Source organism: Melospiza georgiana, chromosome 14, assembly GCF_028018845.1.
Source record: "Melospiza georgiana isolate bMelGeo1 chromosome 14, bMelGeo1.pri, whole genome shotgun sequence".
In the NCBI taxonomy this organism is placed as follows: domain Eukaryota; kingdom Metazoa; phylum Chordata; class Aves; order Passeriformes; family Passerellidae; genus Melospiza; species Melospiza georgiana.
In genome coordinates this window covers 14163613-14184353 of record NC_080443.1, presented here as the reverse complement: position 1 = coordinate 14184353, position 20741 = coordinate 14163613, and the positions used below count along the sequence as shown (strand labels likewise).

Sequence of the window (20741 nt, the reverse complement as noted above, 5' to 3'; positions counted from 1 at the left end):
CAGCCCATGCTCTCTCTACTTCAACAAGGTGTGAAGCCCCATCTAAGAGCAGAGGGACTGTTGCTGCTGCTGCAGTTAAAAGCATTGCAGACAAGGAAAACCCACACTGCACTCATGACAAAGCTCAGCTGCAGCCCTGCCTGCAGTGCTTGGGGACAGGGTGGTTTAACAGCACTGAGGGGAGCTTGTTCTGGTTTCCCAGATGGGACAATAGGGAATTTGAGCAGGATCTCACACAGCAGCCACTATCCTTCAGAGAGACATTGTTAAAACTGGTATTTTGGTAGCCTGTGTCTCCAAAGTAATCATATTGGAAAACACACATGTCAGAGGAGTATTACATTCTGTATCTTGGGTAAAGTTTGGGGTTTGGGTTAAAACTTGTTTTTTAGATATGCACAAACTTGGTGATGACCAAAGCATATAAAAGGTCTGAACACTATAACAAGATTTTGTTATACCTGCTGTTTATAACTGTTAGCCTGCATGGGCATTGGAAGTTCCACCTCACTGGAGGCCATTTTGAGAACTTCACTTTTAAGAATGTGTTTTTGGACTATGGGAAAAGCTTGGAAGGGATTAGTTTACTCAGAAGAAGTTGATTATGTGGTGGCCTTTTTATCTACTAGAGAATTGGGAAAAATGGCCTCAGAATGGATCCTGCAATTAGTGTTACTTTGTTGCCAGGAAGGAAAAAGGGGCAAAGTACAAGATGTTGATCTGTTCTTTGCATTGCAGAATAATGATAAGGCTTGGAAGGAATGTAGATTGATGACAGCAGACTCATGTTTTAGCACTAGAGAAATAAGAAGGAAGTGTAATGAAGAGAACGAGGTAGAGAAAGGAAAAAAAAATGGAAAAGAGATCAGAGAAGGGATGGTAAATTTGGCTGAATGCTGTGATAGTTGGAAGGGCAGGAGGCAATGCAAGGAAAACAGATTTCAACTACTAAATTCCCATCTAGTAGGAAAAATTCAATATAGTTACTGTAAGGAGAATGGGCACTGGAAACAAATGCCCACAGAATCCAGGGCACAGAACCCTCAAAGATGGGAGGCTCCACAAGAAGGAAGAATGCTTACACTCAGTTGGGATTTAGACTGAGAGGCAGCTGAGTGGTCCACAGAATCCCCAACAGTAAATTCGGGGAATGAAAAGGTGGAATATCTAATAGAGGAGCAACCTAGATGTAAATAAGCCTTCAGTAAACAAAGGACATCTATAGCTGAAGCCATAGGAAAAAAAGGAAATAAAGCCATTCTTCCAGCCACTCAAATTTGGAATTGGAAAGAGTTTTATAAAATTTCTGTACATATCCAAATGCCCAATGCCATTATTAGGAAGAGAATTCAGTAAACTAAATGCAAAAACAATCTTCGGAAAAGGACAGATCCAAGTACATAAACCAGAAGAAAAAGCCCTGGGGGCATAAATGTTTATGTTACAGGATCAAATAGACCCAGAGAGGAAGAGATACCCACAAAAACAGAATGGGGTGACTCCTCTCATGTAGGTGACTGGCACTCCTGCAAGATCACAAGAAGCAGAACTGGTAACAATCCAATTAAAACCAGGCACGAGATAGGTAAGATAAAAACACCCTGTTAAAACTGGAAGCTAGAAAAGGGCTAGACCAAACATTGAAAGATTTATTAGCTTTGGGTTGCTTCAGGAATGCCAGTCAGTTTAATACTCCAATTCTACCTATTAAGAAACCACACTCAGAGGAGTATCAGCTATCCAAGATTTAAGAGCAAAAAGCTTGCACACAAGATGTGCATCAACCACATAAAAAGACACTGGTCAGTGGTTTAGGGCATTAGACTTGAAAGATACTCCCTTTAAAAAAGATCTTTTGTATCCCACTGGATGCTGGAATTTAGGAGCTGTTTGCTTTTGAACGGGATAATCCTCAAATGGGGCTGTCAATTATGCTGTACTGTTTTATCACAGGGATTTAAGAACAGACATACAATTTCTGGAAAATAATACAACTGTGTGTCCTTGGGATTGGAATGGGAGGTGCAGTAAAAATATAGTGAAGAAGAAATGAGAACTGTGTCCACAGTTCCAACTTCAAAAGGCTCAGTTTCAGTACAGCTGCTGACCTGGCAAAGAAATGCCATGGAATTGTAGGACCTAGCAACAATCTACTCCTTGACACAGAGGTGACTAATGCCTGCAACAGAGAGAGAGAGAATTCCCTGTGAGCTGCCAGCCACTGGCACAGCTGGCTCAGTGACCCCTCAGAGCTGTTTTTGCCTCTATACAGCAAATGCAAAGCCAGGTATGAAACCCCTTAAACCCAAGTAGGAAATCCTGACCTCTCTGCCCACACCACAGCAGTCAACTCTAGCACTTAGCTTTAACAAGCTGATGTTATGTAAAAAGAAAGAAGTGAAGCTCTATTTCCTAGCATCTGCTAGGTTAAGGGACCTTGCAATATTAACAACACTGAAGCTGCCTACCCTTACAACAGCTAACCACAGCCTTGGCAGATTCCTGCTGCAGGGAGACCACAGCAGGGTGGAAGGCACTAGAAATGAAACTGATGGGCTGTCTACACTCCATTATACCTCCAGTGCAGTCTCCTGTCTGAGACAAACTCTGCTCATGAGCTTGTAACCAAGCCATTTCTATTTTCACATAACTGCCCTTCTGATGCCCTTCAAAGCAAGGCCCTGTGCAGTCATTACATCTGCCCACTGACCTCATGGCTAGAGAACAAACCCAGCTGCTTTCAACAGGCAGTGAGTGCCCAAACACATTGGAAAACTGCAGGTTTTGGATGAGTAAAACAGGCTTTGGAAGACACCAAGTGGCCAGGACAGAACTGGAGAGAATAAGCACAGTGGCACGTGCTGCATGTCATGACTTTAATGTGTAACTACAGTATGCATACATACAAGAGTGGGAGAACTAAAGCCCAAGAACTAGAAAGGCTACAAAATACAACACGTGGACCAATACTTTACAAAACATTGAAAATCCTTACAAAATGGGCTGTATTGGTCCTTTGGGTTTTTTGTTTTGTTAAATTTTTTCTTTTTTTTCTTTTTTTTAGTTTTTTTTTTACAAACTTATACTGTGTGGTCACAGGGGAGGGTGGGAAAAGGTCTAGATTTTACCCCTCATCTTCCAAAATTTACAACTGTCCAACAAAAAAAAAAAAAAAAAAAGCTATAGGCCTGGTCTCTGGTTTATTTACTGAAAACAGCTGACCCTCACCCAAGGGCCTGTTTCTTCTCCAACAAAAAGGAGGCATTCTCTGACTGCCACTTCACTTGCTGTCTATCAGCATTTGATGAGGGTGAGGGGAAAGCAACACTGAACCTTAACCCCTCCCTCACCCCTCCTGTACTGCACAGAATTCCCATATTCCAAACACATCCACTTTTTTTTTCTTTAAACAACTTAGTGATTTAAAGGTCCCCCATTCACATAAAGAAAAATAAGTTACTGGCTTTTCAATATTCTTTGGGAGTCTGGGAATGTCAGGACAAGGAGGTCTGCCCCAGGCAAGTGCTTGGCATCAGCAGCTGCCCCTTTATTACAAGATGGACAGGCACCAGTTACCCACCTGCCTTTTACACAATTTGCACAAACCCAAAAGTCCAGACAAATGTTTCTGTTCCTTGTATTTACACTAGTTCAAATGATATTCACAGCATCTTCTGAAGTTTGGCCGAAAGTCAAAAAATTTGTTTCAAACTTTGGAACATGCCCACTTAAGACTTTCACCCAGGGTCTGTTGTGTCTACCCAATCAAGGGGGCTGGGAAGGTCAGGAGGAGCCTTACAGAGTCTTCAGTCAGTTGATGGGACGGGACCTCCAGGCTGGCACTCTTACAACGCAGGATGCAGCTCATCTAACTGGCACCAGTCCCTTCCATGACTTGCTGAGCCTGCTTCTGCCCCATGCAGCACTGTGCAACCGACTGGAACAACCTGCACACAGAAGCAAAGCAATGGTAGGTGCATTTATGGCAGCAAATGGATGCTGTGACAGCACCAAAAACTCAAGGTTCAACTGCTTCAGAGATATTATTTTAATGATTCTGTGGTTAAGTATACTCACTTCTCAATTTCTGGAGCACAGTGAACAAACTCATGGTTCCAGAACTTAAAGGCTGGATTTTTGATCAGCTCAATAAATGTGATAAGGAGACCCCAGGGATGAGGCCTATTTACAATCAGTCGTTCCAAGAGAACCCTGAAATCCAAAAGCAAGAACACTTAGAGCTCAAAGATCAAAAGTATAGAAGGAAGAAAAGCAAAAAGCTGAATGTTGGCAAGTTAAACACCATCCTTCTCACCTGGTGATCTGCTCCTGGATGGCCTCTGTGTTGGCCTCTGCAAACAGGTAGAGCATGGTGCAGCTGAAGTAGTGGGTGTGGCTGTTGGGGTAGCGCAGCTGGTTGGCGATGGCGTTCAGGAAGAGGTACCGGCCTGCAGGAGACAGCACTGAGCACACACTGCTTCCCTTGCACACCCTGCTCCTCCCCTGAGCGCACACACACTGCTCCCCTGAGCACAGACACACTGCTCCCCCCCTGAGCACACACACTGCTCCCCTGAGCACACCCTGCTTCCCTTGCACACACACCCTGCTCCCCCCTGAGCACACACACACCCTGCTTCCCTGAACACACACACACTCCTCCCCTGAGCACACACACCCTGCTTCCCCCTGAGCACACCCTGCTTCCCCTGCACACACACACTGCTTCCCTCTGAGCACACACACCCTGCCCCACTGAGCACACACACACACTGCTTCCCCCTGAGCGCACACACACACTGATCCCCTGAGTGCACCAAGGGGAATAAAGCAGCAACCAGTAGTGCTTGAGATTCACATTTGGGAGCCTTGTGGAGGTACAAAAAACAAAACCAACTGAAGATATGTTAAAGTTGTTTCTACCCAGGCTGATGGGGAAATAAGAATTCAATTCTTCTTCACTGGATTCCCGTGAATACTTTGAACTTTTGGTTAGAACCTTGCTTCTAACCAAGCAATATTCTAACATAGCAGTCGTTTCTGTGAATTCACTGTCAGCTACATGAAATCACAGAATCATCAAGGTTGGAAGAGACCTTTAAGACCATCAAACCCAACCATCAGCCCAGCACTACCCCTGTAACCCCATAACCACTAAATCACATCACCCAGCACCAGATCCAGACACCTCTCAAACACCTCCAGGGATGGCAACTCCACCACCTCCCTGGGCAGCCTAATCCAATATCAGACCACCCTAACAGTGAAAAAACCTTTTCTGGTATTTAATGTCTGTCTTTCCTCTAACACCTTAAGGCCACTTGCTCTTGTCATCTCACTGCTGGCATGGTACAAGACCCCCAGCTTAACACAACAACCCTTCAGAGCTCGAGGCCCCCAAGCCTCCTCTTCTCAACACTAAACAAACCCAGATCCCTCAGCCATTTCTCAAAGGAAATGTTTTCCAGACCTTTCACAAGCCTTGCTGTCCTTCACTGGACACATTCCAGTACCTCAATGTCCTTTTTAAAGCGAGGGCCCACTTGCTGTAAACATGACATTGCATGAACTAGCAGTGTTTCCAGCTCACCTTCAGTATCCAGGTCTACTGCCAAATTCTGGAAGATGTCCATGTGAGCTGAGTGGGTAATGGTGCTCATGGAGGGTGTGCTGCCTTTGTTGTGAATGTGTGCAATAGCTTGAGTACCTACGTAGAGCACCAGTGCATTAATCAGCTGGATGTTGTAGCGGTTGCCAGGTTCATTTGATACCTAATAGCAAAGATATGAAAAGCATTAACAGTCAATATTCCTTCAGCACTCAAAGGTACAGCATGTACAACAACAGCATCCAAGTATCTTACTGATTATCCAGAAGACAACACACTGGGACATCCATAAATTCAATCTGGCATTTAGCCTTTTCTAATATGGGTTATATTAAAAAGCATATATTATAGCGCATATATATGTGTGTGTGCATATATATATTCAAAAACATCAGCAAAGTGTTGACACAACAGATTTGTTTTTACTCTCTGCCCAAAGGAAAACATCAGGTAAGGCAACGAGTATTCACCAGCAGTGCCAGATGCTGGCTGAAAGATCCCCCTTGTATGAATGTTTTGGTCTAAGCAATTCTCTGAGGAAATCCAACTTCAGACTCAAATCTGCTGCAAGCTAAGCCATGAGATGCCTGAAATGAGGTTTTAGCTACAATTCTGAACTGGGCTTTAGCTAATTTATCTTTTTTACCCTGCAAGTATTGGCATGAGGATCCATATATTTCTGTAACAATTAATCTATTTGGAGTTAAAATTTAATCGGATTCTAAAAGGCTTCAATACATCCTATCAGGGAATGGAAGACTTATTCAGAGTGTGCATTTTCACAGGCTTTTCTACTGCCTAGAACACATGTTGGCCAACACCAACAAAATTCCTGCAGGAAAGGATGGTGGCTGAACCACTGAGATAATTTGTGCCACATTATTTCAATTGAGCACCCACAGAAACCTCAAAAACCTCAAACTTACTTGGAGGTTGCTTCGCAAGTCAGACAAAAAGGTGACTGGAGAACGGGTTTTGAGATAGGAATCCAAATCTTTCTTGAACTGAGGTGGCATCACTCCAGTGAAATTCGTGAGTATTCGTGGAGCAATATTAATCTCACTTAACATGTCCACCTGTTGACAGAAAACTCAGTCATCTAAACCATCAGCAATGGAACAAATTGTAGAGCAGATCTATAAGCAATATTTCATCAACTACTGCTGCTGATCACTCTCCCATCAATGAAATGGCAACACCTGACTTTTGCAGATTTTATAAGAAACTTGATATCTAATATGCAAACTTATTAAATGAGGTCTTGAAGAACTGAGAGGATAAAAGAATTCAGGGGTGAAGACCATAGAGAAATTCAGTCACTGTCTTTGGGGTCTCCCCCTCTACACTCCAGACAGTCTGGTAGTTTCAAAAAGCACAAACATCCACACAAGTCAAGAACAGCCTTCTTCAGTGACAATGAGCACTACAGCTTTGCTCCCATCACCCTGCACAGCTCAGGCAGAGAAGTGCAACAGGACAGTTCTTTGGCAGCATGAGAAAGTTTCCTTCTAATCATTCCAGAATTAGTTACCTAGCAGATACCCAAAGATTTAATTAGATAATATTAACCTGGATAGAGAGTATTTTGAGCATTAAAGTTTCCTATTATCAAACTCCTTTAAAGTAAGTTCTACCTTTAGGTTGGGGGTGAAAGGGTCTGGAAGCCTCATGTTCCGTGGGAAGGCACTCAGGATCAGATTCCTTAGCTGAATACAGTTAGGTGGGATCACATCACAGAACCCATAGTGGTAGTCACAAAGAAATTCTGGGAAATCATGCAACAAGACCAGCAACACACGCAGAGTGCCCTGTGAAATAAAATATTAAATATAAGAGGTGTGTAACTGTTGAAACTGTCCAAAAGCTTGCAGAGCCATCATTCTATGTCATGTGGCTAACATTACCAGAAGGAAACTAATCTGGGATGGCAGCCTACCTTCCCCCACAATTTAAATTCAACTCTCAGAGGTAAGTTAGAAAAAACAAGCTAATTCTATTTTGCTGCCAGAATGCCTCTACTTTGATTGGAAGCATCTATTAGTTGATATTTTTTTACCTTATAAAGAATTTGCATAGGTTTGGTGAGTTCCACATTTCTAAGGAAAGGAGCCAAGTACTTGAATAGATCGATCAATAACTGGGCATACATAGGCCAACCCTGTAAAGAAAAAAACAGCAAGTGGAAAACATGCAATGAAGACCAGTTACCTTAATTTCAAAACTATAATTAGATTGACCTTTATATAAAACTGGATGAAGAGCTAGCAACTGCCAGCTCAACCACTGAGTGCAGCACAGCTCATTTCAAGGGCTTCAGCTGCACATCATATGCCATGGATGTTTCCAGAACCCTCAACATGCCATACTGAGCTGACAGTATTTAGCCCAGAAGGAAGGCTACAGCTCTTCTAGACATTGACAAAGGCATGTTTATCAAATTCAATTCCCCCTGTGTTCCATAGTTACTGACACACAGACTCTCCTCCATGCAGTTAGGTTACTGTGAATATGGAAGACAACAAAAACAGAACAGCCATGCTGCTAGTGCACTTTAAGAGATGTGAAACAGCACCACACCAGATAAACATCTGGGAGAGCTTTTTAATCCAGAAAAGATAAACTGCAGCCACACCTTCTGCTGTGGTGTATGTGCCAGCATTCTTGCAATAAATATCCGATGGGAGATCAGTTCCAGCCAGGCATAAACAAAACCTGGAGCTTTTGTAGGCCTCAGGATGTGAAATGTGTTACTGAAAGAAAAGTTAGAGCAGGTTAGAAGTGCACAGCAATAAGATTGCTTTTCATAACATTGAGGGAAAAACATAGCCCTAAAAGCAAAGGCATTTGAGCATCTTGGGTTTTACCAGTCATCTTCCCTAAAACAAGCAAGTGGTCAGTCCACATAGAACCAGTTACTCCAAAGGTGATGAAGCCACCACAAAGAACAGTCAGATAGCCTTTAAGTGAAAATCCTGGATCCTACTAAGAAAGGATGAGCACTGTGGCCAATCCCAAATACATACCAGAAAGCTGTGAGTGTCTGGAAGTTGATGGTCTCCAGCACATGCTCAGGAGCATTTAATTCCAACAGCAACATGATGAAAATGCGATGGTAAGGAAGCTGCTGGAACTCACTCTGCCGAACATCATGGTCTTGCAGAAGAACTCCCACCACAATACCAAGAACCTAAAGAGATTAAGACATGTGGAGACAACAAGAATTACTCTGCAGGTCAGACTACATATAATACTTTAACCATCAGTAAAAAAATAATCAGTAGATTCTAACAAGAACCAAAAACTCTAGTTATTGGAAGTGTTGCATAAATGAATATTCCAATTTGTTTCAGCAATTCCTAACCACTTGCTTTGCTCTCCTTGTCCCTTGGACCACAGTCACAGTGACTGGGCAGTATCTGAAGGTCTCAGACTACCTAAGACGATCCAGACATAACCCATGTATTGTAAGAGCAAAGGCAAGACCCAGACAACATGAAGGCAAACACTCAGGAATCAACAACCTTAAAACAGTGGCTATTTCATTTCAAGGCACAAAGATGAATTTCAGATTGGTTTGAGATGAAATCTTTGTGAACAAGAAAGCCACTTGGCATCTTGGTGGTTCACTCAAAAGTTTATCAGTGATCAACCCATCTAAGTTCTCATCAGACACTTCAGCAGCTGCCCACATTAAGGTCTGAACCTTGGGTTTATCAAAGGTACATCTGACAACCCACTTTAAATGCAAAGAGGGCAAGAAGGATTCCCCACCTTATTCAGGAGGTTGATCTTTGTGACTGTGTTGGTTGCCTCCCCAGAGTGCTTCACCAGCAGTGCAATGAGTCGCACAAAGGCATCCAGGTTGTGGTAGCACTTGGCTCGAATCATGGTGGGGTTGGCTGCAGGGTTGTGCTGCTGCTCGGCCAGGGCCCGATAGCTGATCTCAACGCACATTTCGGTGCAGAGACGGAAAAAACGGGTGATCAGGTCATCTGTTTTCAGGATCCCCTGCTGGTGCATCTAACCAGGAAAGGAAAGGAAAAGACGTCAGCACCACAACCACAGACAGCTCATTTTACAAATTATTTCCAACAACACATCCTTCACAAAGCACCCTCCTTGCTGCCACAACAGTTAATTTTTGTCATGCACTCCTGAGAGATTATTGTTTGCATGGCAATTTGAGGGTGGCAACACAATTTTAGCAAACATATTTATTCTCAAATACAATCTTTTGAATCCCAAATCTCTCCAACCATCAGCATAGCTGAGAAGCCTGTTTCAGCACCAGTGCTGCCACCAGCACTCAGCTTTGCATGAAGAACATGAGGAGCACAAGCTCTGGGCAGGGCAGACTGCAGCTCCTAGCTCAGCAATCACCACTACTTGGCAGTCCCATTCTGTAGAAGCAAACTGCATTTGGAAAGCAAATTTTCCTAACATAAACACTACACACAGAGAAAGACTGGGTGGGCTTTTTTGCTTTGCATGGGGGAGTTGTTTTAATAATACTCATATAAAAAACCCCCGAGACCTCATTTTATTTGTTAGCCACAGTATTAGAACCAACAAAATGAAACAAAGTACACTGTAGAAAACTTGGGGGTTTTGAATAAAGCATCTTATCTTTAAACTCCTACTGGACATAAAGCTATAAAAATAGCAGAACAGATAACTTGGATACAATGTGGGGAACTTTTAGTATTTCTGGAGAAACTTCTTTTTCTAAAAAGCCCAAAGAATTTAGGTATCTGCCTTAAAAGTTCTGTGCTTTTTCTTGTCCTACAGACTTGTGGGAAGGAAGCAACGCTTTGCCAGTCATTTGAGTTCAGTAATAGAACATTATTTAATGTAGTTATTGGAAAATATTATTTAAAACTTATTACTAAAGCCTGTAAGGAAGCAATTGTGAGTAAACACTGCACTTCAATATATTTAAACGGCTTTTTCAAAACTGATCAAATATGTACAAAAGGTAATCAAACAAGTGTGATAAAGAGTGAAGTGGGATAAAAGTATACTAAGTATTGTGAGTACTCTATACTGAAGTGTGCTTTAGAAGCATGATTTAAAGTAAAAGAAGTGAGATCATAAAAATAGTAAAATATTTCTTTAAGATGTATGTTTAGCACAATATCTATTTAAAAGCATTCAAAAAGTTTTATGCAGTAGAAGTCAGGCCAACTGAAAGCTGTCTATAACCAGTACAAAAGGACACTAAAATAAAATAAATTAAAAAACCCACTGCATCAGTCACAATCTTCATGATTGCTCTAAAGCCTGAGCTTCTCTTCATTAGTAGCTGCAAAGTCTGCAGCATATCTGTGGTAGTGTCACAAACTCAAAAAGAACTCAATGCAAAAAGGCCAAGTCAGAGGCTTTCTTGCAGCTGCAGTCAGGGAGCTGCATGCAACGAACTCAGCTGTAAGGAGCTGCCTGCAAATACAGGAGTTTGTTACCACATATGCTGGGCCACTGAGGGGATCCCCTCCTCAATCACACCTAGATGGCAGATGGGATTGTGATGTTCACCACACCTGTTAAGGTGCTTCAGAGTCCTTTAACAATGGTTAAAAGGACCATGTTCAAGGTGACGTTAGACATTGTTTAAATTTAAGCACCACTTCAGCTAATGAAGTCTCAAGATTTTCCTTATTAATGATTTCATTTTGAAAAAGAATTCCCTTGCCCACATGACCTGAAACAATTTACCTGAATCTCAACTGGTGAAATCCTCCTGTAGGCTGTCAGAGCTTTTGCTGTTACTCATAAGGAACAACACCAGTCAAGGCTCATTACAGAGCAAGACAGGACTATCTCCAAGAGCTATTTCAGCTCAAGTTATTTTTCCACCAAACTATCCCAGAACTCAAGGTCTGAAGTGACAGCCTGTTGCTACAGTATCTGAAGAACACGACTTGGTGGAGGACAGGGTTTCATCAAAACCAGACACAACTTTGACAGTAAACTGCCATACACCTGAAAGTTTCAAAAGGATGCCTAACAGGTTATAACACTGCTTTAAAATGGAGGGCATCACACCCTACTTATGTTGAATAAAAAGCACCTTTCTTTCCAAAAGCTCTACCTGTCCAACAAACGCAGAGAATGCTTTGGTACTGTCACGGCCTGCTGCAGCTGAATGGTAGAGGTTCACCCACTCCCTCAGCAGGTATTCTGCCTTCTCCCTCAGGCCTGGTGGGTCATCATACTCAGAAGCTTGGGAAATTCCTGAATGCATCATGAAATTAGGACCTCCATGAGCACGGTCAATCATTGCTTCATAGTTTGATCGGACCACTTCCATCAGCTGGGGTAATCTAATGCAACAGAACAGAGCAAGAGCTGGGTTAGAACTCCTCCTCCCCCACAAGGTGCAGGAACTGGAAGCTCAAAGAGAGTTGAAAGAAAGCAAATTATTTCTTATAATAAAACTTTCTATCTTACAGTCCTCACTGGAATAGCAGAAATAAGTCATGAAAGCAGATACACTTATGATGAAAGAAGGAACACTGAAATCACATAAGCTTTGAAGTTCCACCCCAATTTGTACAGTGGAGTGCTGCAACAAAACACCACAGGGACTAGAAGCAGCTTCTCTTCTGCAGACTTCAGGAGCCCTAAAATGCTCCCAGATAGGGAGATGCCAGTACTGAATGGCCTGACTGGATCTGGCTGCAGTGAAAGCCAAGCCATACAGTGAAGACAGTCTATCCATGCCAACTGCAGATGAAAGGACTTTGGTTTTGTGACATCCTATTAGCAGCTGTGCTGGTAATGGCAGCCACTGCCATCAGCCAGCTGCTGGCTGTTCTCACAGCTATTCAAATTCTCCAAACTCTAATCTGTGTCATTCTCAAACCCAGCAACAACCGCTTCCACCTTACAAATAGGAAGCCTGCAAGTCCCACAGGTATTTCCAGGTGTTGTGGCAACATTTGCTACCCAAATGGTTTGGGCAGTTTGCTGATGGATACATAAGCCATGTGAGACTGGTGGAGGATTGCTCTGTAAGCTCTAAACAGAAAAGATTATACAACTGGATTATTTGCGAATAAGAAATTAATATACTGGGACCTAAATATGTAAGATTTAAATAGTCAATAATATTGCATAAATTTGAGATAAAGCAGGAATTCAAACAAATTTCTCACAGTTGCACAGAATTTTGGACTAGAGTGCATGGAGAGATTTTCTTGCTTAAGCATTCAGCTTCACATGCTGCTGCAGCTGCCTCTATTTTGACTAAGATGAGCCCATTTACACCAGAGTGACAGTTGAAACTAAGAAAGGACTGCAGCCTTAGGGAAAGTTAAAAGCTGTATGACTGAATGATATGAGACATTGCCTATATAATATGCAAATCATAAATGAGCACAAAAAAAGTAACACATTGCACAATACTATAGCCTCACCCTTCCGGGGCGTTTCCTCTGGAATGAGCATTAATTCTCATGAGTGTCTCAATGGTGTGAAACAGATCTGCTTCTGTTACATGGGCAACACTTCTCTCATCCACCAACAAGATCTTTACCAACTGCATGGCAAATGCCACAGCCATGTAGTTCAAGCCATTCTCCATGGACTGTCAACATGAAAAAGACAAAGTTCAACCACAGATCTTACAGTGGAGTGAGCGCATCCCTCCTCCTTGAAAAGAGCAGATTCTCTTTACCTGAGCCAAGTGAAGGTCATACTGCTGCATGTTAACAAGGTGATTGCGGATTAGCAGCTCCACAGCTTCCACGTTGTATTTGTACTCGTCTCTGCATTCAATCAGGCACCTGAAGAATGGGACTTCTTACAAAAAGTGTACTTCAACAACACAGTTTAAGTGAAACAACTCAAATCTAGTACTTCAGAAACTGTGACATTCACTGTGATTCATTACCCAGCTTCAAAAGAAGCCTCTTCTAGAGCATTCTCTAAGGTAATGCTGAAGTTCATAACAGTCAAACTCAACCATGTATTGCCCTGCACAACTGGTCACAAGAGCCCTTCAAGAGCTTCAGTTTACTCAGCATAAGAAGTCTCTCTTCCAAGGATGAATTGGCAGATCTGCCTAGCTGAAGCTTCTGCTGCAGACATATGCCATGTCACATTGTTTGTGACAGCACAGAGATATTCTCTGCAAAATCAGGGAAAAAAATAAAAGCCCACACCATGCTCTAATGCTTAATTCCATTAAAGATTCCTATCATGTTCTGGGATGAACCAGCATTATCAGAAGATCTAGTTAATTTTGACAAAAAAAGCTGATTATTTTTCTGTCTGTCCAAATTGCAGCAAAGCAAGATATTAACAGGCAGAAAATTCAGAGTAATACAGGAACTCCCAAAAGATGGCCAAAGCTCCATCAGTGTTCTTGCTGCCTTGTAACTGACCTAGTGATTTGTTTGTTACACCACGGAGATCCATAGGCACGGCCATCCTGCAGAGCCTTCAGCACCAGCAGGTGACACTCACGGTAGCGGAGCAGGAGGTCAGCGTCAGCCCCGCTGGTGGCATCCAGCAAGCCCTCTACAGCCTAGAACAGATGCAATCTGTTAGCAGAGGGAAAAACCAGTCCTCTTCCAAATCTTCTGCACATTACATCAGCAACAATTATCACCACAAGATATGAAAAAAAAAAAAGTTTAATTGTGCTGACCTCTTGGTAAGCTACTATGTCATCTATACAGGCACTGTACACAGCTACGTTATCAGAAACAAACCTACAGGTCTCTCTATGCCTCACTAGCTTGGTATGTGCACAAATACCATGACAGACCCTGTTACTTTGTGCTGCAGTCTCCCTAAGTCAATGCCTCCTCTGCATACAGTAATTCTGCATACAGCTCATGGAAAACTACCTGAGAAAATATTTACAGAACCTGCCAGAGGTAAGTGAGCAGCTTCCTTAGAGAGAGAGCTGCAACACTCAGAGGTTAGTCTACAGCAAATGGAGGATGAGTTTTACATGGGCAACACAATTTATTTGGTCAAGTTCTAGTCAGGATTGGATCCTTAAATAGGTAAAAGCACTAGCAGAAAAAAAGGAAGTGTCTCTCTCCAGCTTTTGGTTACCTCTGTTCTGGCACTGTTCTTGGATCCTCATGCAGACAGCTCAGTATCCTTACACTATTCTCAAGTGGATTTTTCTCTATGTCTGTCACTTGTTCTACACTACTTCACAGGCACTGATGCCAGCTTGGATCACAGAGCTCACTGCAACACTTCCCACTGGTACAGCCTACAAATTCTGGCTGGGATGGAGTTAATTTGCTTTACAGCAGCCCATATGGTGCTGTGCTTTGGATTTGTGCTGAACCAGTGTTGAAAACACAGCACAGTTTTGTCAGTTGCCAAGCAGCACGAGCACAGGATCAAGGCTTTTTCTTTCCCCCTCTGCTTCCTCCACCAGTGGGTAGGCTGGGGATGGACAAGAGGCTGGGAAGCAACACAGCCAGGACAGCTGACCCAAACTGAATAAAGGGATGCTCTATAGCATATGACATCATGTTCAGCAATAAACGCTCAGAGAAAGGAGGATGAAATAGAGCATTCATGGTTCTGATGTTTGTGTTTCCAGGCAAATATCACATGTGCTGAAGCCCTGCTTTGAGAGGAGTAGCTGGACATCTCTCTGCTGATGGGAAGTAGACATTTTAGTTTCATTTTTTCAAATGGCCATTATTTTCCCTATTAAACTGTCATAATCTGAACAAATATCATCTAGTCTTCCCTGTGTTTTCTCTGTATCCTGCAGAAAAGCTGAAGAGGAAGCAGTTGGATGGACGTAGGGCAGCTGGCCAGGGTCAATCCACCATGCATAGTCATATATCAGTTACTGCAAAATAAACCCCAAGTGTGCTACTAGAAATCTAGTACTAGGCTCAATACTATCTACCTACAAGGGCAGTTCAAACACCTTTTTAGCCTCCAAATCATCCTGAAATCAGACCACTCTGGACTGCAGCAGCTCTCCACTCACCACATCTGAACAAAACTAAGGATTCTGTACACCTGCTTCTTTCACAGCAGTCTCAACACCATGTGTGCAATACCCTATGTGAACACAACAGCTCCCTCCCAATCTTATTTATCAGATTTCCAAAGACAGCAGTTCAGTACTGCTCACCCAGCAAGTTCCACGGGATGCATGAAGAAACAAGGTCACCAGCAAGACAATCCATGAGCTAGGTGAGTAATAAATTCTAAGCAAGCTGTTACAGAGATGAGATGTCAACACTCACCTTCTGCAGTAGTCCAAGTGCAGCAATCGCGTCCCGGGAGTTCCGAGCCACCACCACCGCCTCCAGGAGGCTGCGCAGTGCTTGGACTTGAGGATTCATGGCCAGGGTGTGTGGAATGGATTGCAGGTGTTGCTCCAGTTCTGTCATACATTTGTCATAAATCTGCGCTACATCATCAGTAGCCCAAGCTTGCTGCTTAAGAGAAAGTGAGAATCAGTGATTTTTGCAAGGATTGCATTTGTGACACTCAAATACTGACTGACTGGCTCTTCTTCTTCAGAATCACAAAATTGTTTGAGTTGGAAGGACCTTAAAGACCATCTTGTTTCAACTGCCCTGCTATGAGCCAGGACATCTTCCACTGGAGCAGGTTGCTCAAAGCCACACCCAACCTGGCTTTGAACACTTCAGGGATGGGTCATCTATAGTTTCTTCAGATAACCTCTTCCAGTGCCTCACCACCCTCACAGGGAAGAAGTTCCTCCTAACGTCTAATCTAAACCTCTTTCAGTTTGAAACTATTCCCTCTTGTTCTGCCAGTAAGGCCTTATGTATGCATACAAAAACTTTTCAATTATCTTAAAATTCAGATTTGCCATCCACGACCTTCAAAAGTAGAGATTTGAATAAAATGTTTCACTGCAATTAAAACTACATGTAGTAATCCTAAACTGCAGAATTTGTCCCAATTTGGGTTACAAATCCCCAAGGCTGGATGGAAGTTTTATGTTACCATTACTTTGTCTTTAGAACAAATGCATTTTTTCAACCACTATCCCCAAACAATACAAACACTTGACTCTTGAGTCCTTCTAACAAAAACACAAGTTCTCCAAAAAGTAATTCAGAAACCTCTACCTTCATAGGCTGAGCCAAGAATCCTGTAGGCTGAGTTAAGTCATTGGTGGGCAAGAAGCCAGGGACATTGCGTGCAAACTCTTCATAAACAGCCAGCTGTTTTGGGTCCACACCTCCAACCTTTGCAACAAAAGGAACAGGCATTTAACTCATTTATAAGACTGAGGCAGTAAAAACTGAGAGCAGCTTGTGTGGCAGGTAGCTACTCCTAAACAAAGTGGCCTAGACATCAAGTAGGATTCAACTGCTCTGCACTGAGGTCCTATCTCTCCTTCCACACCTTCTAAGAGGGGAATTTTGCTCTAAAAATGAAACCCACACTCCCAGAACAAGAAATAACTGAATACGGAGAAATGGTCTGCTGAAAGCACATTGTATGCCCTTTAAAGGAAGAACACAGAAAGGAGACAAAAGAAAATAAAACATAAAGACAACAAAACAGTGAGAAGAAATGCACAGAAATAGAGACTCAAGGAATTGAGAAAATTATATAAATACTCAAATTGGAATAACATGTTTATGTGTTTCCATACTAATCAAAATGACAGCAGCTGCACTGTTAGGCAAGACTAACAATACATGATTACTCAGCTGATGCTGTGCCATCCTCTTTTTCTTATCAGGAGGGAGAGAAGAGCAGCATCAGAAGAGACCTCACCTTTAACCTGATCTGCTCTGGCATCCTCTCAGCCTGGTACGTTAACACAACGGGATCGCAGTAGCGCCGCCCCTCTTGCCTAGCGTGCTTCCTGAGCTCAAATTCCTGCCAAAAGCACAAACACCACACTGCATTTTACACACCCATATGCATGTGTATGAGCACACAGGATACTTCTTCAACAGAGCCATACTTACAGTTGCGAGCCTCTTGTCCATCTCAGGGCCTGCCTTTTCCACAGCTGTCTTCTGGATAAAGCAGCAGGCAAGCTCACAGTTATCCTGGGCTAACTGGGCAGCTGCCTGCTCCATCATGTCCCTCTGCTGTGGGGAGGCTGCCTGTTGAAAATCACAATCATCAGTGAAGAATGTAACATTTCCCTGTATATAACTAGCCTTAAAATCTGCACCACTGCTTACAAAGAAAACCAGCAATAAAAAGGAATGCTCTTAGGATCACACTCCCTTCCCATAGAATATACAATATTAAATTTAATTTTGCATAGCTTTGAATAAAACATGTAGACAAGACGACAGTAAAGACTTTCAACATGGAACAGAACAGCAGGAGGCCTCCATCTTCTCCACCTACCCATCTCCAGGGCACAGAAATAAAGGCCTGCTTTAGACAGACACACAGAGTGATGTGAATGCAGGGAAGGCTTTGCATCACAGTAGAAGTTTTTCTACTTCCTGGGCTGCAACTGAAAGATATAAAGGTGCACCACTAACAGTGCAAAAGAGGAGTCCCAAGCCTTTTTCAGTGGGTTCCTTTTCTGATAAGGAATCAGATTTTCTTTCTTCCTTCCTAGAGTCTGCTTTATGAGAACCCTGAACAGAAGCACTTATTTTCCAGGGTGCAATGCAGCAACTTCCACTAGAAATGGAATACATCTATAAAGGCCGCCTGTCCCATCTACTTGGAGTTCATTGTCTGCAAACAGCTCTTCCATAATCCTGAAAATTATACTATTTTTGTTAAACCACTTCATAACAATAAGCCAGATAAGAATTTTGAGATGCTTCATACAGAGCCTATTCTGTAACAAAATGTTTTCTACAATTGCCCCTTTAAAAACTTCCTTGGATTAAAACTCTATTTGTTCCAATGTCATGTCTTCAGGGATAAACAAACTGATTAATTTCTAATTGCTGAAAGCACAGCTGTGTCTTGATCTTTCCAAGATCCTTATGCTCTTGTGCCTGTTGCTGACACTGATGGCAAGAATTCTGTAGTAGCCACTGTTGTGGTCAGCAGTTTGCAGGCTGGTCTTATTTTCTTCATTAAGAGACCTGATAACAGCCTCTAGAAAACCCAATCAATTCACAAGCTGTGCAGAAGAGTCTAAACTACCCAGCTGCTAACAGCACAAGTAAATAAAATATGCCTGGGGCATGCATGCTGAAACAGTATAAGATATCACCAAAATCAATTCAGTCTTCCACACTTCAGCCTTTCAGCCTCAAACCCTGCAGAAAGTTCAAGCCTCCAAGGCTTCCATGATGTGATTTAACTGGAGAGAACACTAGGCAAAATAAAAAGATAGTCAGGAAGTTTGTGTGCCATTTACTAAGATCTACCATCTCAGTTCAAGGGTGTTTGACCTGGAATCACAACACTTTTTTCCACTGTAATTCCACAAGAGTGAAAAGATTTTACCCAGTGAATTCACCCCCATGCTACAATTAATTAACAAGTCTACATTGTACAGAACTGATTTACGAATGCTGGATGCCTACAGTCCCCGAAGTTGGATATAAACTCCAAATGATGGGGCTCTTACCCTCAGTGCAGTAGCAAAGCTATTTTTCAAGTTGGTAGCTATGCTCATCAGCAAAGGCTCCCTGCAGGTGATCATGGCCATGCCAGCAGTCAGGTTCCTCATCATGTGGTGAGCGGCCACACGCATCCGGGACTCCTCGGAATCCAGGGCAAAGTCCTTCCTGACTATCTGCTCACAGGTGGTCATGGCAATCTTGATGGACCTGTCCACCACGGGATGCACGAGGTCCTGCACCGCCCGCTCGATGGCCTGCCGCACACACTGCTTCAGCTGCGGGTGCGCTTGGAACAGCGGGATCTGCAGGGCAGGGGACAGGGGAGACAATGAGGTACACTGGAATCCCTACCCCCCACACCTGCATTTTCTCAATCACTCATAAGTGCACTGGTCATAGTGTGTGCAGCACTCCTATGTTCCCCATGCAGCTGTTACAGTATTTGATAAATCTGAAACCAGAACAAATTATTATTTTTCTAAGCAAGTTGCAGCTGACTAACAATGCAGAGATTGACTTAAGAGGTGAGCTGATAACTGGACAAAAGGAGCACGGAGGCTCCTTCTATACTGATAGCTCCCACCAGCTGAGATCTGCATCAACCCTGGCTGTAAGACAGCAAACTAAATCAGCTCTGAAACTTACCGTTGGATTTAAGGTAATGTGTGGAGCCAAGCCTCCTAAAGAATAGACGTTGATGTCATGGTAGCTGTACTGGGGCTGTGGAGGAACTGTGGCTGTACAAGTGGTGCTGGTAGCTGGGGTTGTAGAAGCAGCTGGAGAACACAAGTAGGTTTGTACTGAGACACTACGAAATCACAGTGAAAAGCAACTGCTTATAAAACAAGTATATAATTCTTATTTAAACCAAGAAACAACTTAGAAATATAAAGTTTGCAGTTTGATCATGAAACCTCCTAAACTTACCAAGCAACTTAATACATAATACAGAATTAGTCCTCATAATGGCTTCCATCCCCTTCCCATCTCCAAACTCTGTAGACCTGTTTCTTACAAAACTACCAAAGTGCTCCCAAGCACTCAGGAATATTACAATAGCATATGTAGCTTCATATTTTATTTTGTGATAGCAAAACTTGTCTTATTTGAACTTGAACAGTGCTGTTCTGGAATCTATGAGATGTACTTACTAGTTGTTGTGATGGGTGGTAGCTCTTCTGGCTGCTTCACATCCTTCTTTGGGGCAGACAGCTGCTCATTCAGATTTTTCAGACGGTCCTTATCTTTCAGGAGGCTTCCAGGTTTCAGCTCATTGATGTCTAGCGCAAGATTCTTGCAGAGCACCTCAATCTCAAACTTCAGATTCAACTGCAAAACAACTCTAGTTTAGGTCATGTCACAAGGAAAATACCCAAAACATCTACTGACTGAGCCACCTGACTCCCCAACTCCCCATTCTAATGCCATCCCTTTCAGAGACCAACAATGACTGAGGATTAGACAACTATCTTGATGCTGACCTCATGGAGAAGAGTTTCATCCAAGTTCTACCAAATTAAGCAATTCCCAAGTAATCTCCCCATGCTAAAGCAGTGAGGAGGACTGCTGCTTAGTCCTTCACAACATCCTTCTTGAGTAGTATC

The 20741-nt window shown here is 42.8% G+C and overlaps 1 protein-coding gene across 1 annotated transcript in view; it reads right to left on the bottom strand.

The window, feature by feature from the left end:
* Positions 1-2862: 2862 nt before the first annotated feature.
* Positions 2863-20741, bottom strand: part of CNOT1 (CCR4-NOT transcription complex subunit 1) — a 56709-nt gene continuing 38830 nt past the window's right edge. Inside the window, exons 29-49 of the mRNA XM_058033987.1 lie at positions 20289-20466; positions 19783-19913; positions 19143-19439; positions 17557-17697; positions 17360-17464; positions 16702-16821; positions 15844-16035; positions 13993-14135; positions 13284-13392; positions 13024-13193; positions 11697-11928; positions 9380-9628; positions 8632-8795; positions 8241-8358; positions 7665-7766; positions 7243-7416; positions 6535-6684; positions 5591-5771; positions 4316-4448; positions 4078-4212; positions 2863-3947 (exon numbers count right to left, since the gene is read on the bottom strand). Of these exons, the coding sequence (XP_057889970.1) occupies positions 3869-3947; positions 4078-4212; positions 4316-4448; positions 5591-5771; positions 6535-6684; positions 7243-7416; positions 7665-7766; positions 8241-8358; positions 8632-8795; positions 9380-9628; positions 11697-11928; positions 13024-13193; positions 13284-13392; positions 13993-14135; positions 15844-16035; positions 16702-16821; positions 17360-17464; positions 17557-17697; positions 19143-19439; positions 19783-19913; positions 20289-20466 (3303 nt within the window). The 3' untranslated portion in view covers positions 2863-3868. The remainder of the gene's footprint in view (positions 3948-4077; positions 4213-4315; positions 4449-5590; positions 5772-6534; positions 6685-7242; positions 7417-7664; positions 7767-8240; positions 8359-8631; positions 8796-9379; positions 9629-11696; positions 11929-13023; positions 13194-13283; positions 13393-13992; positions 14136-15843; positions 16036-16701; positions 16822-17359; positions 17465-17556; positions 17698-19142; positions 19440-19782; positions 19914-20288; positions 20467-20741) is intronic.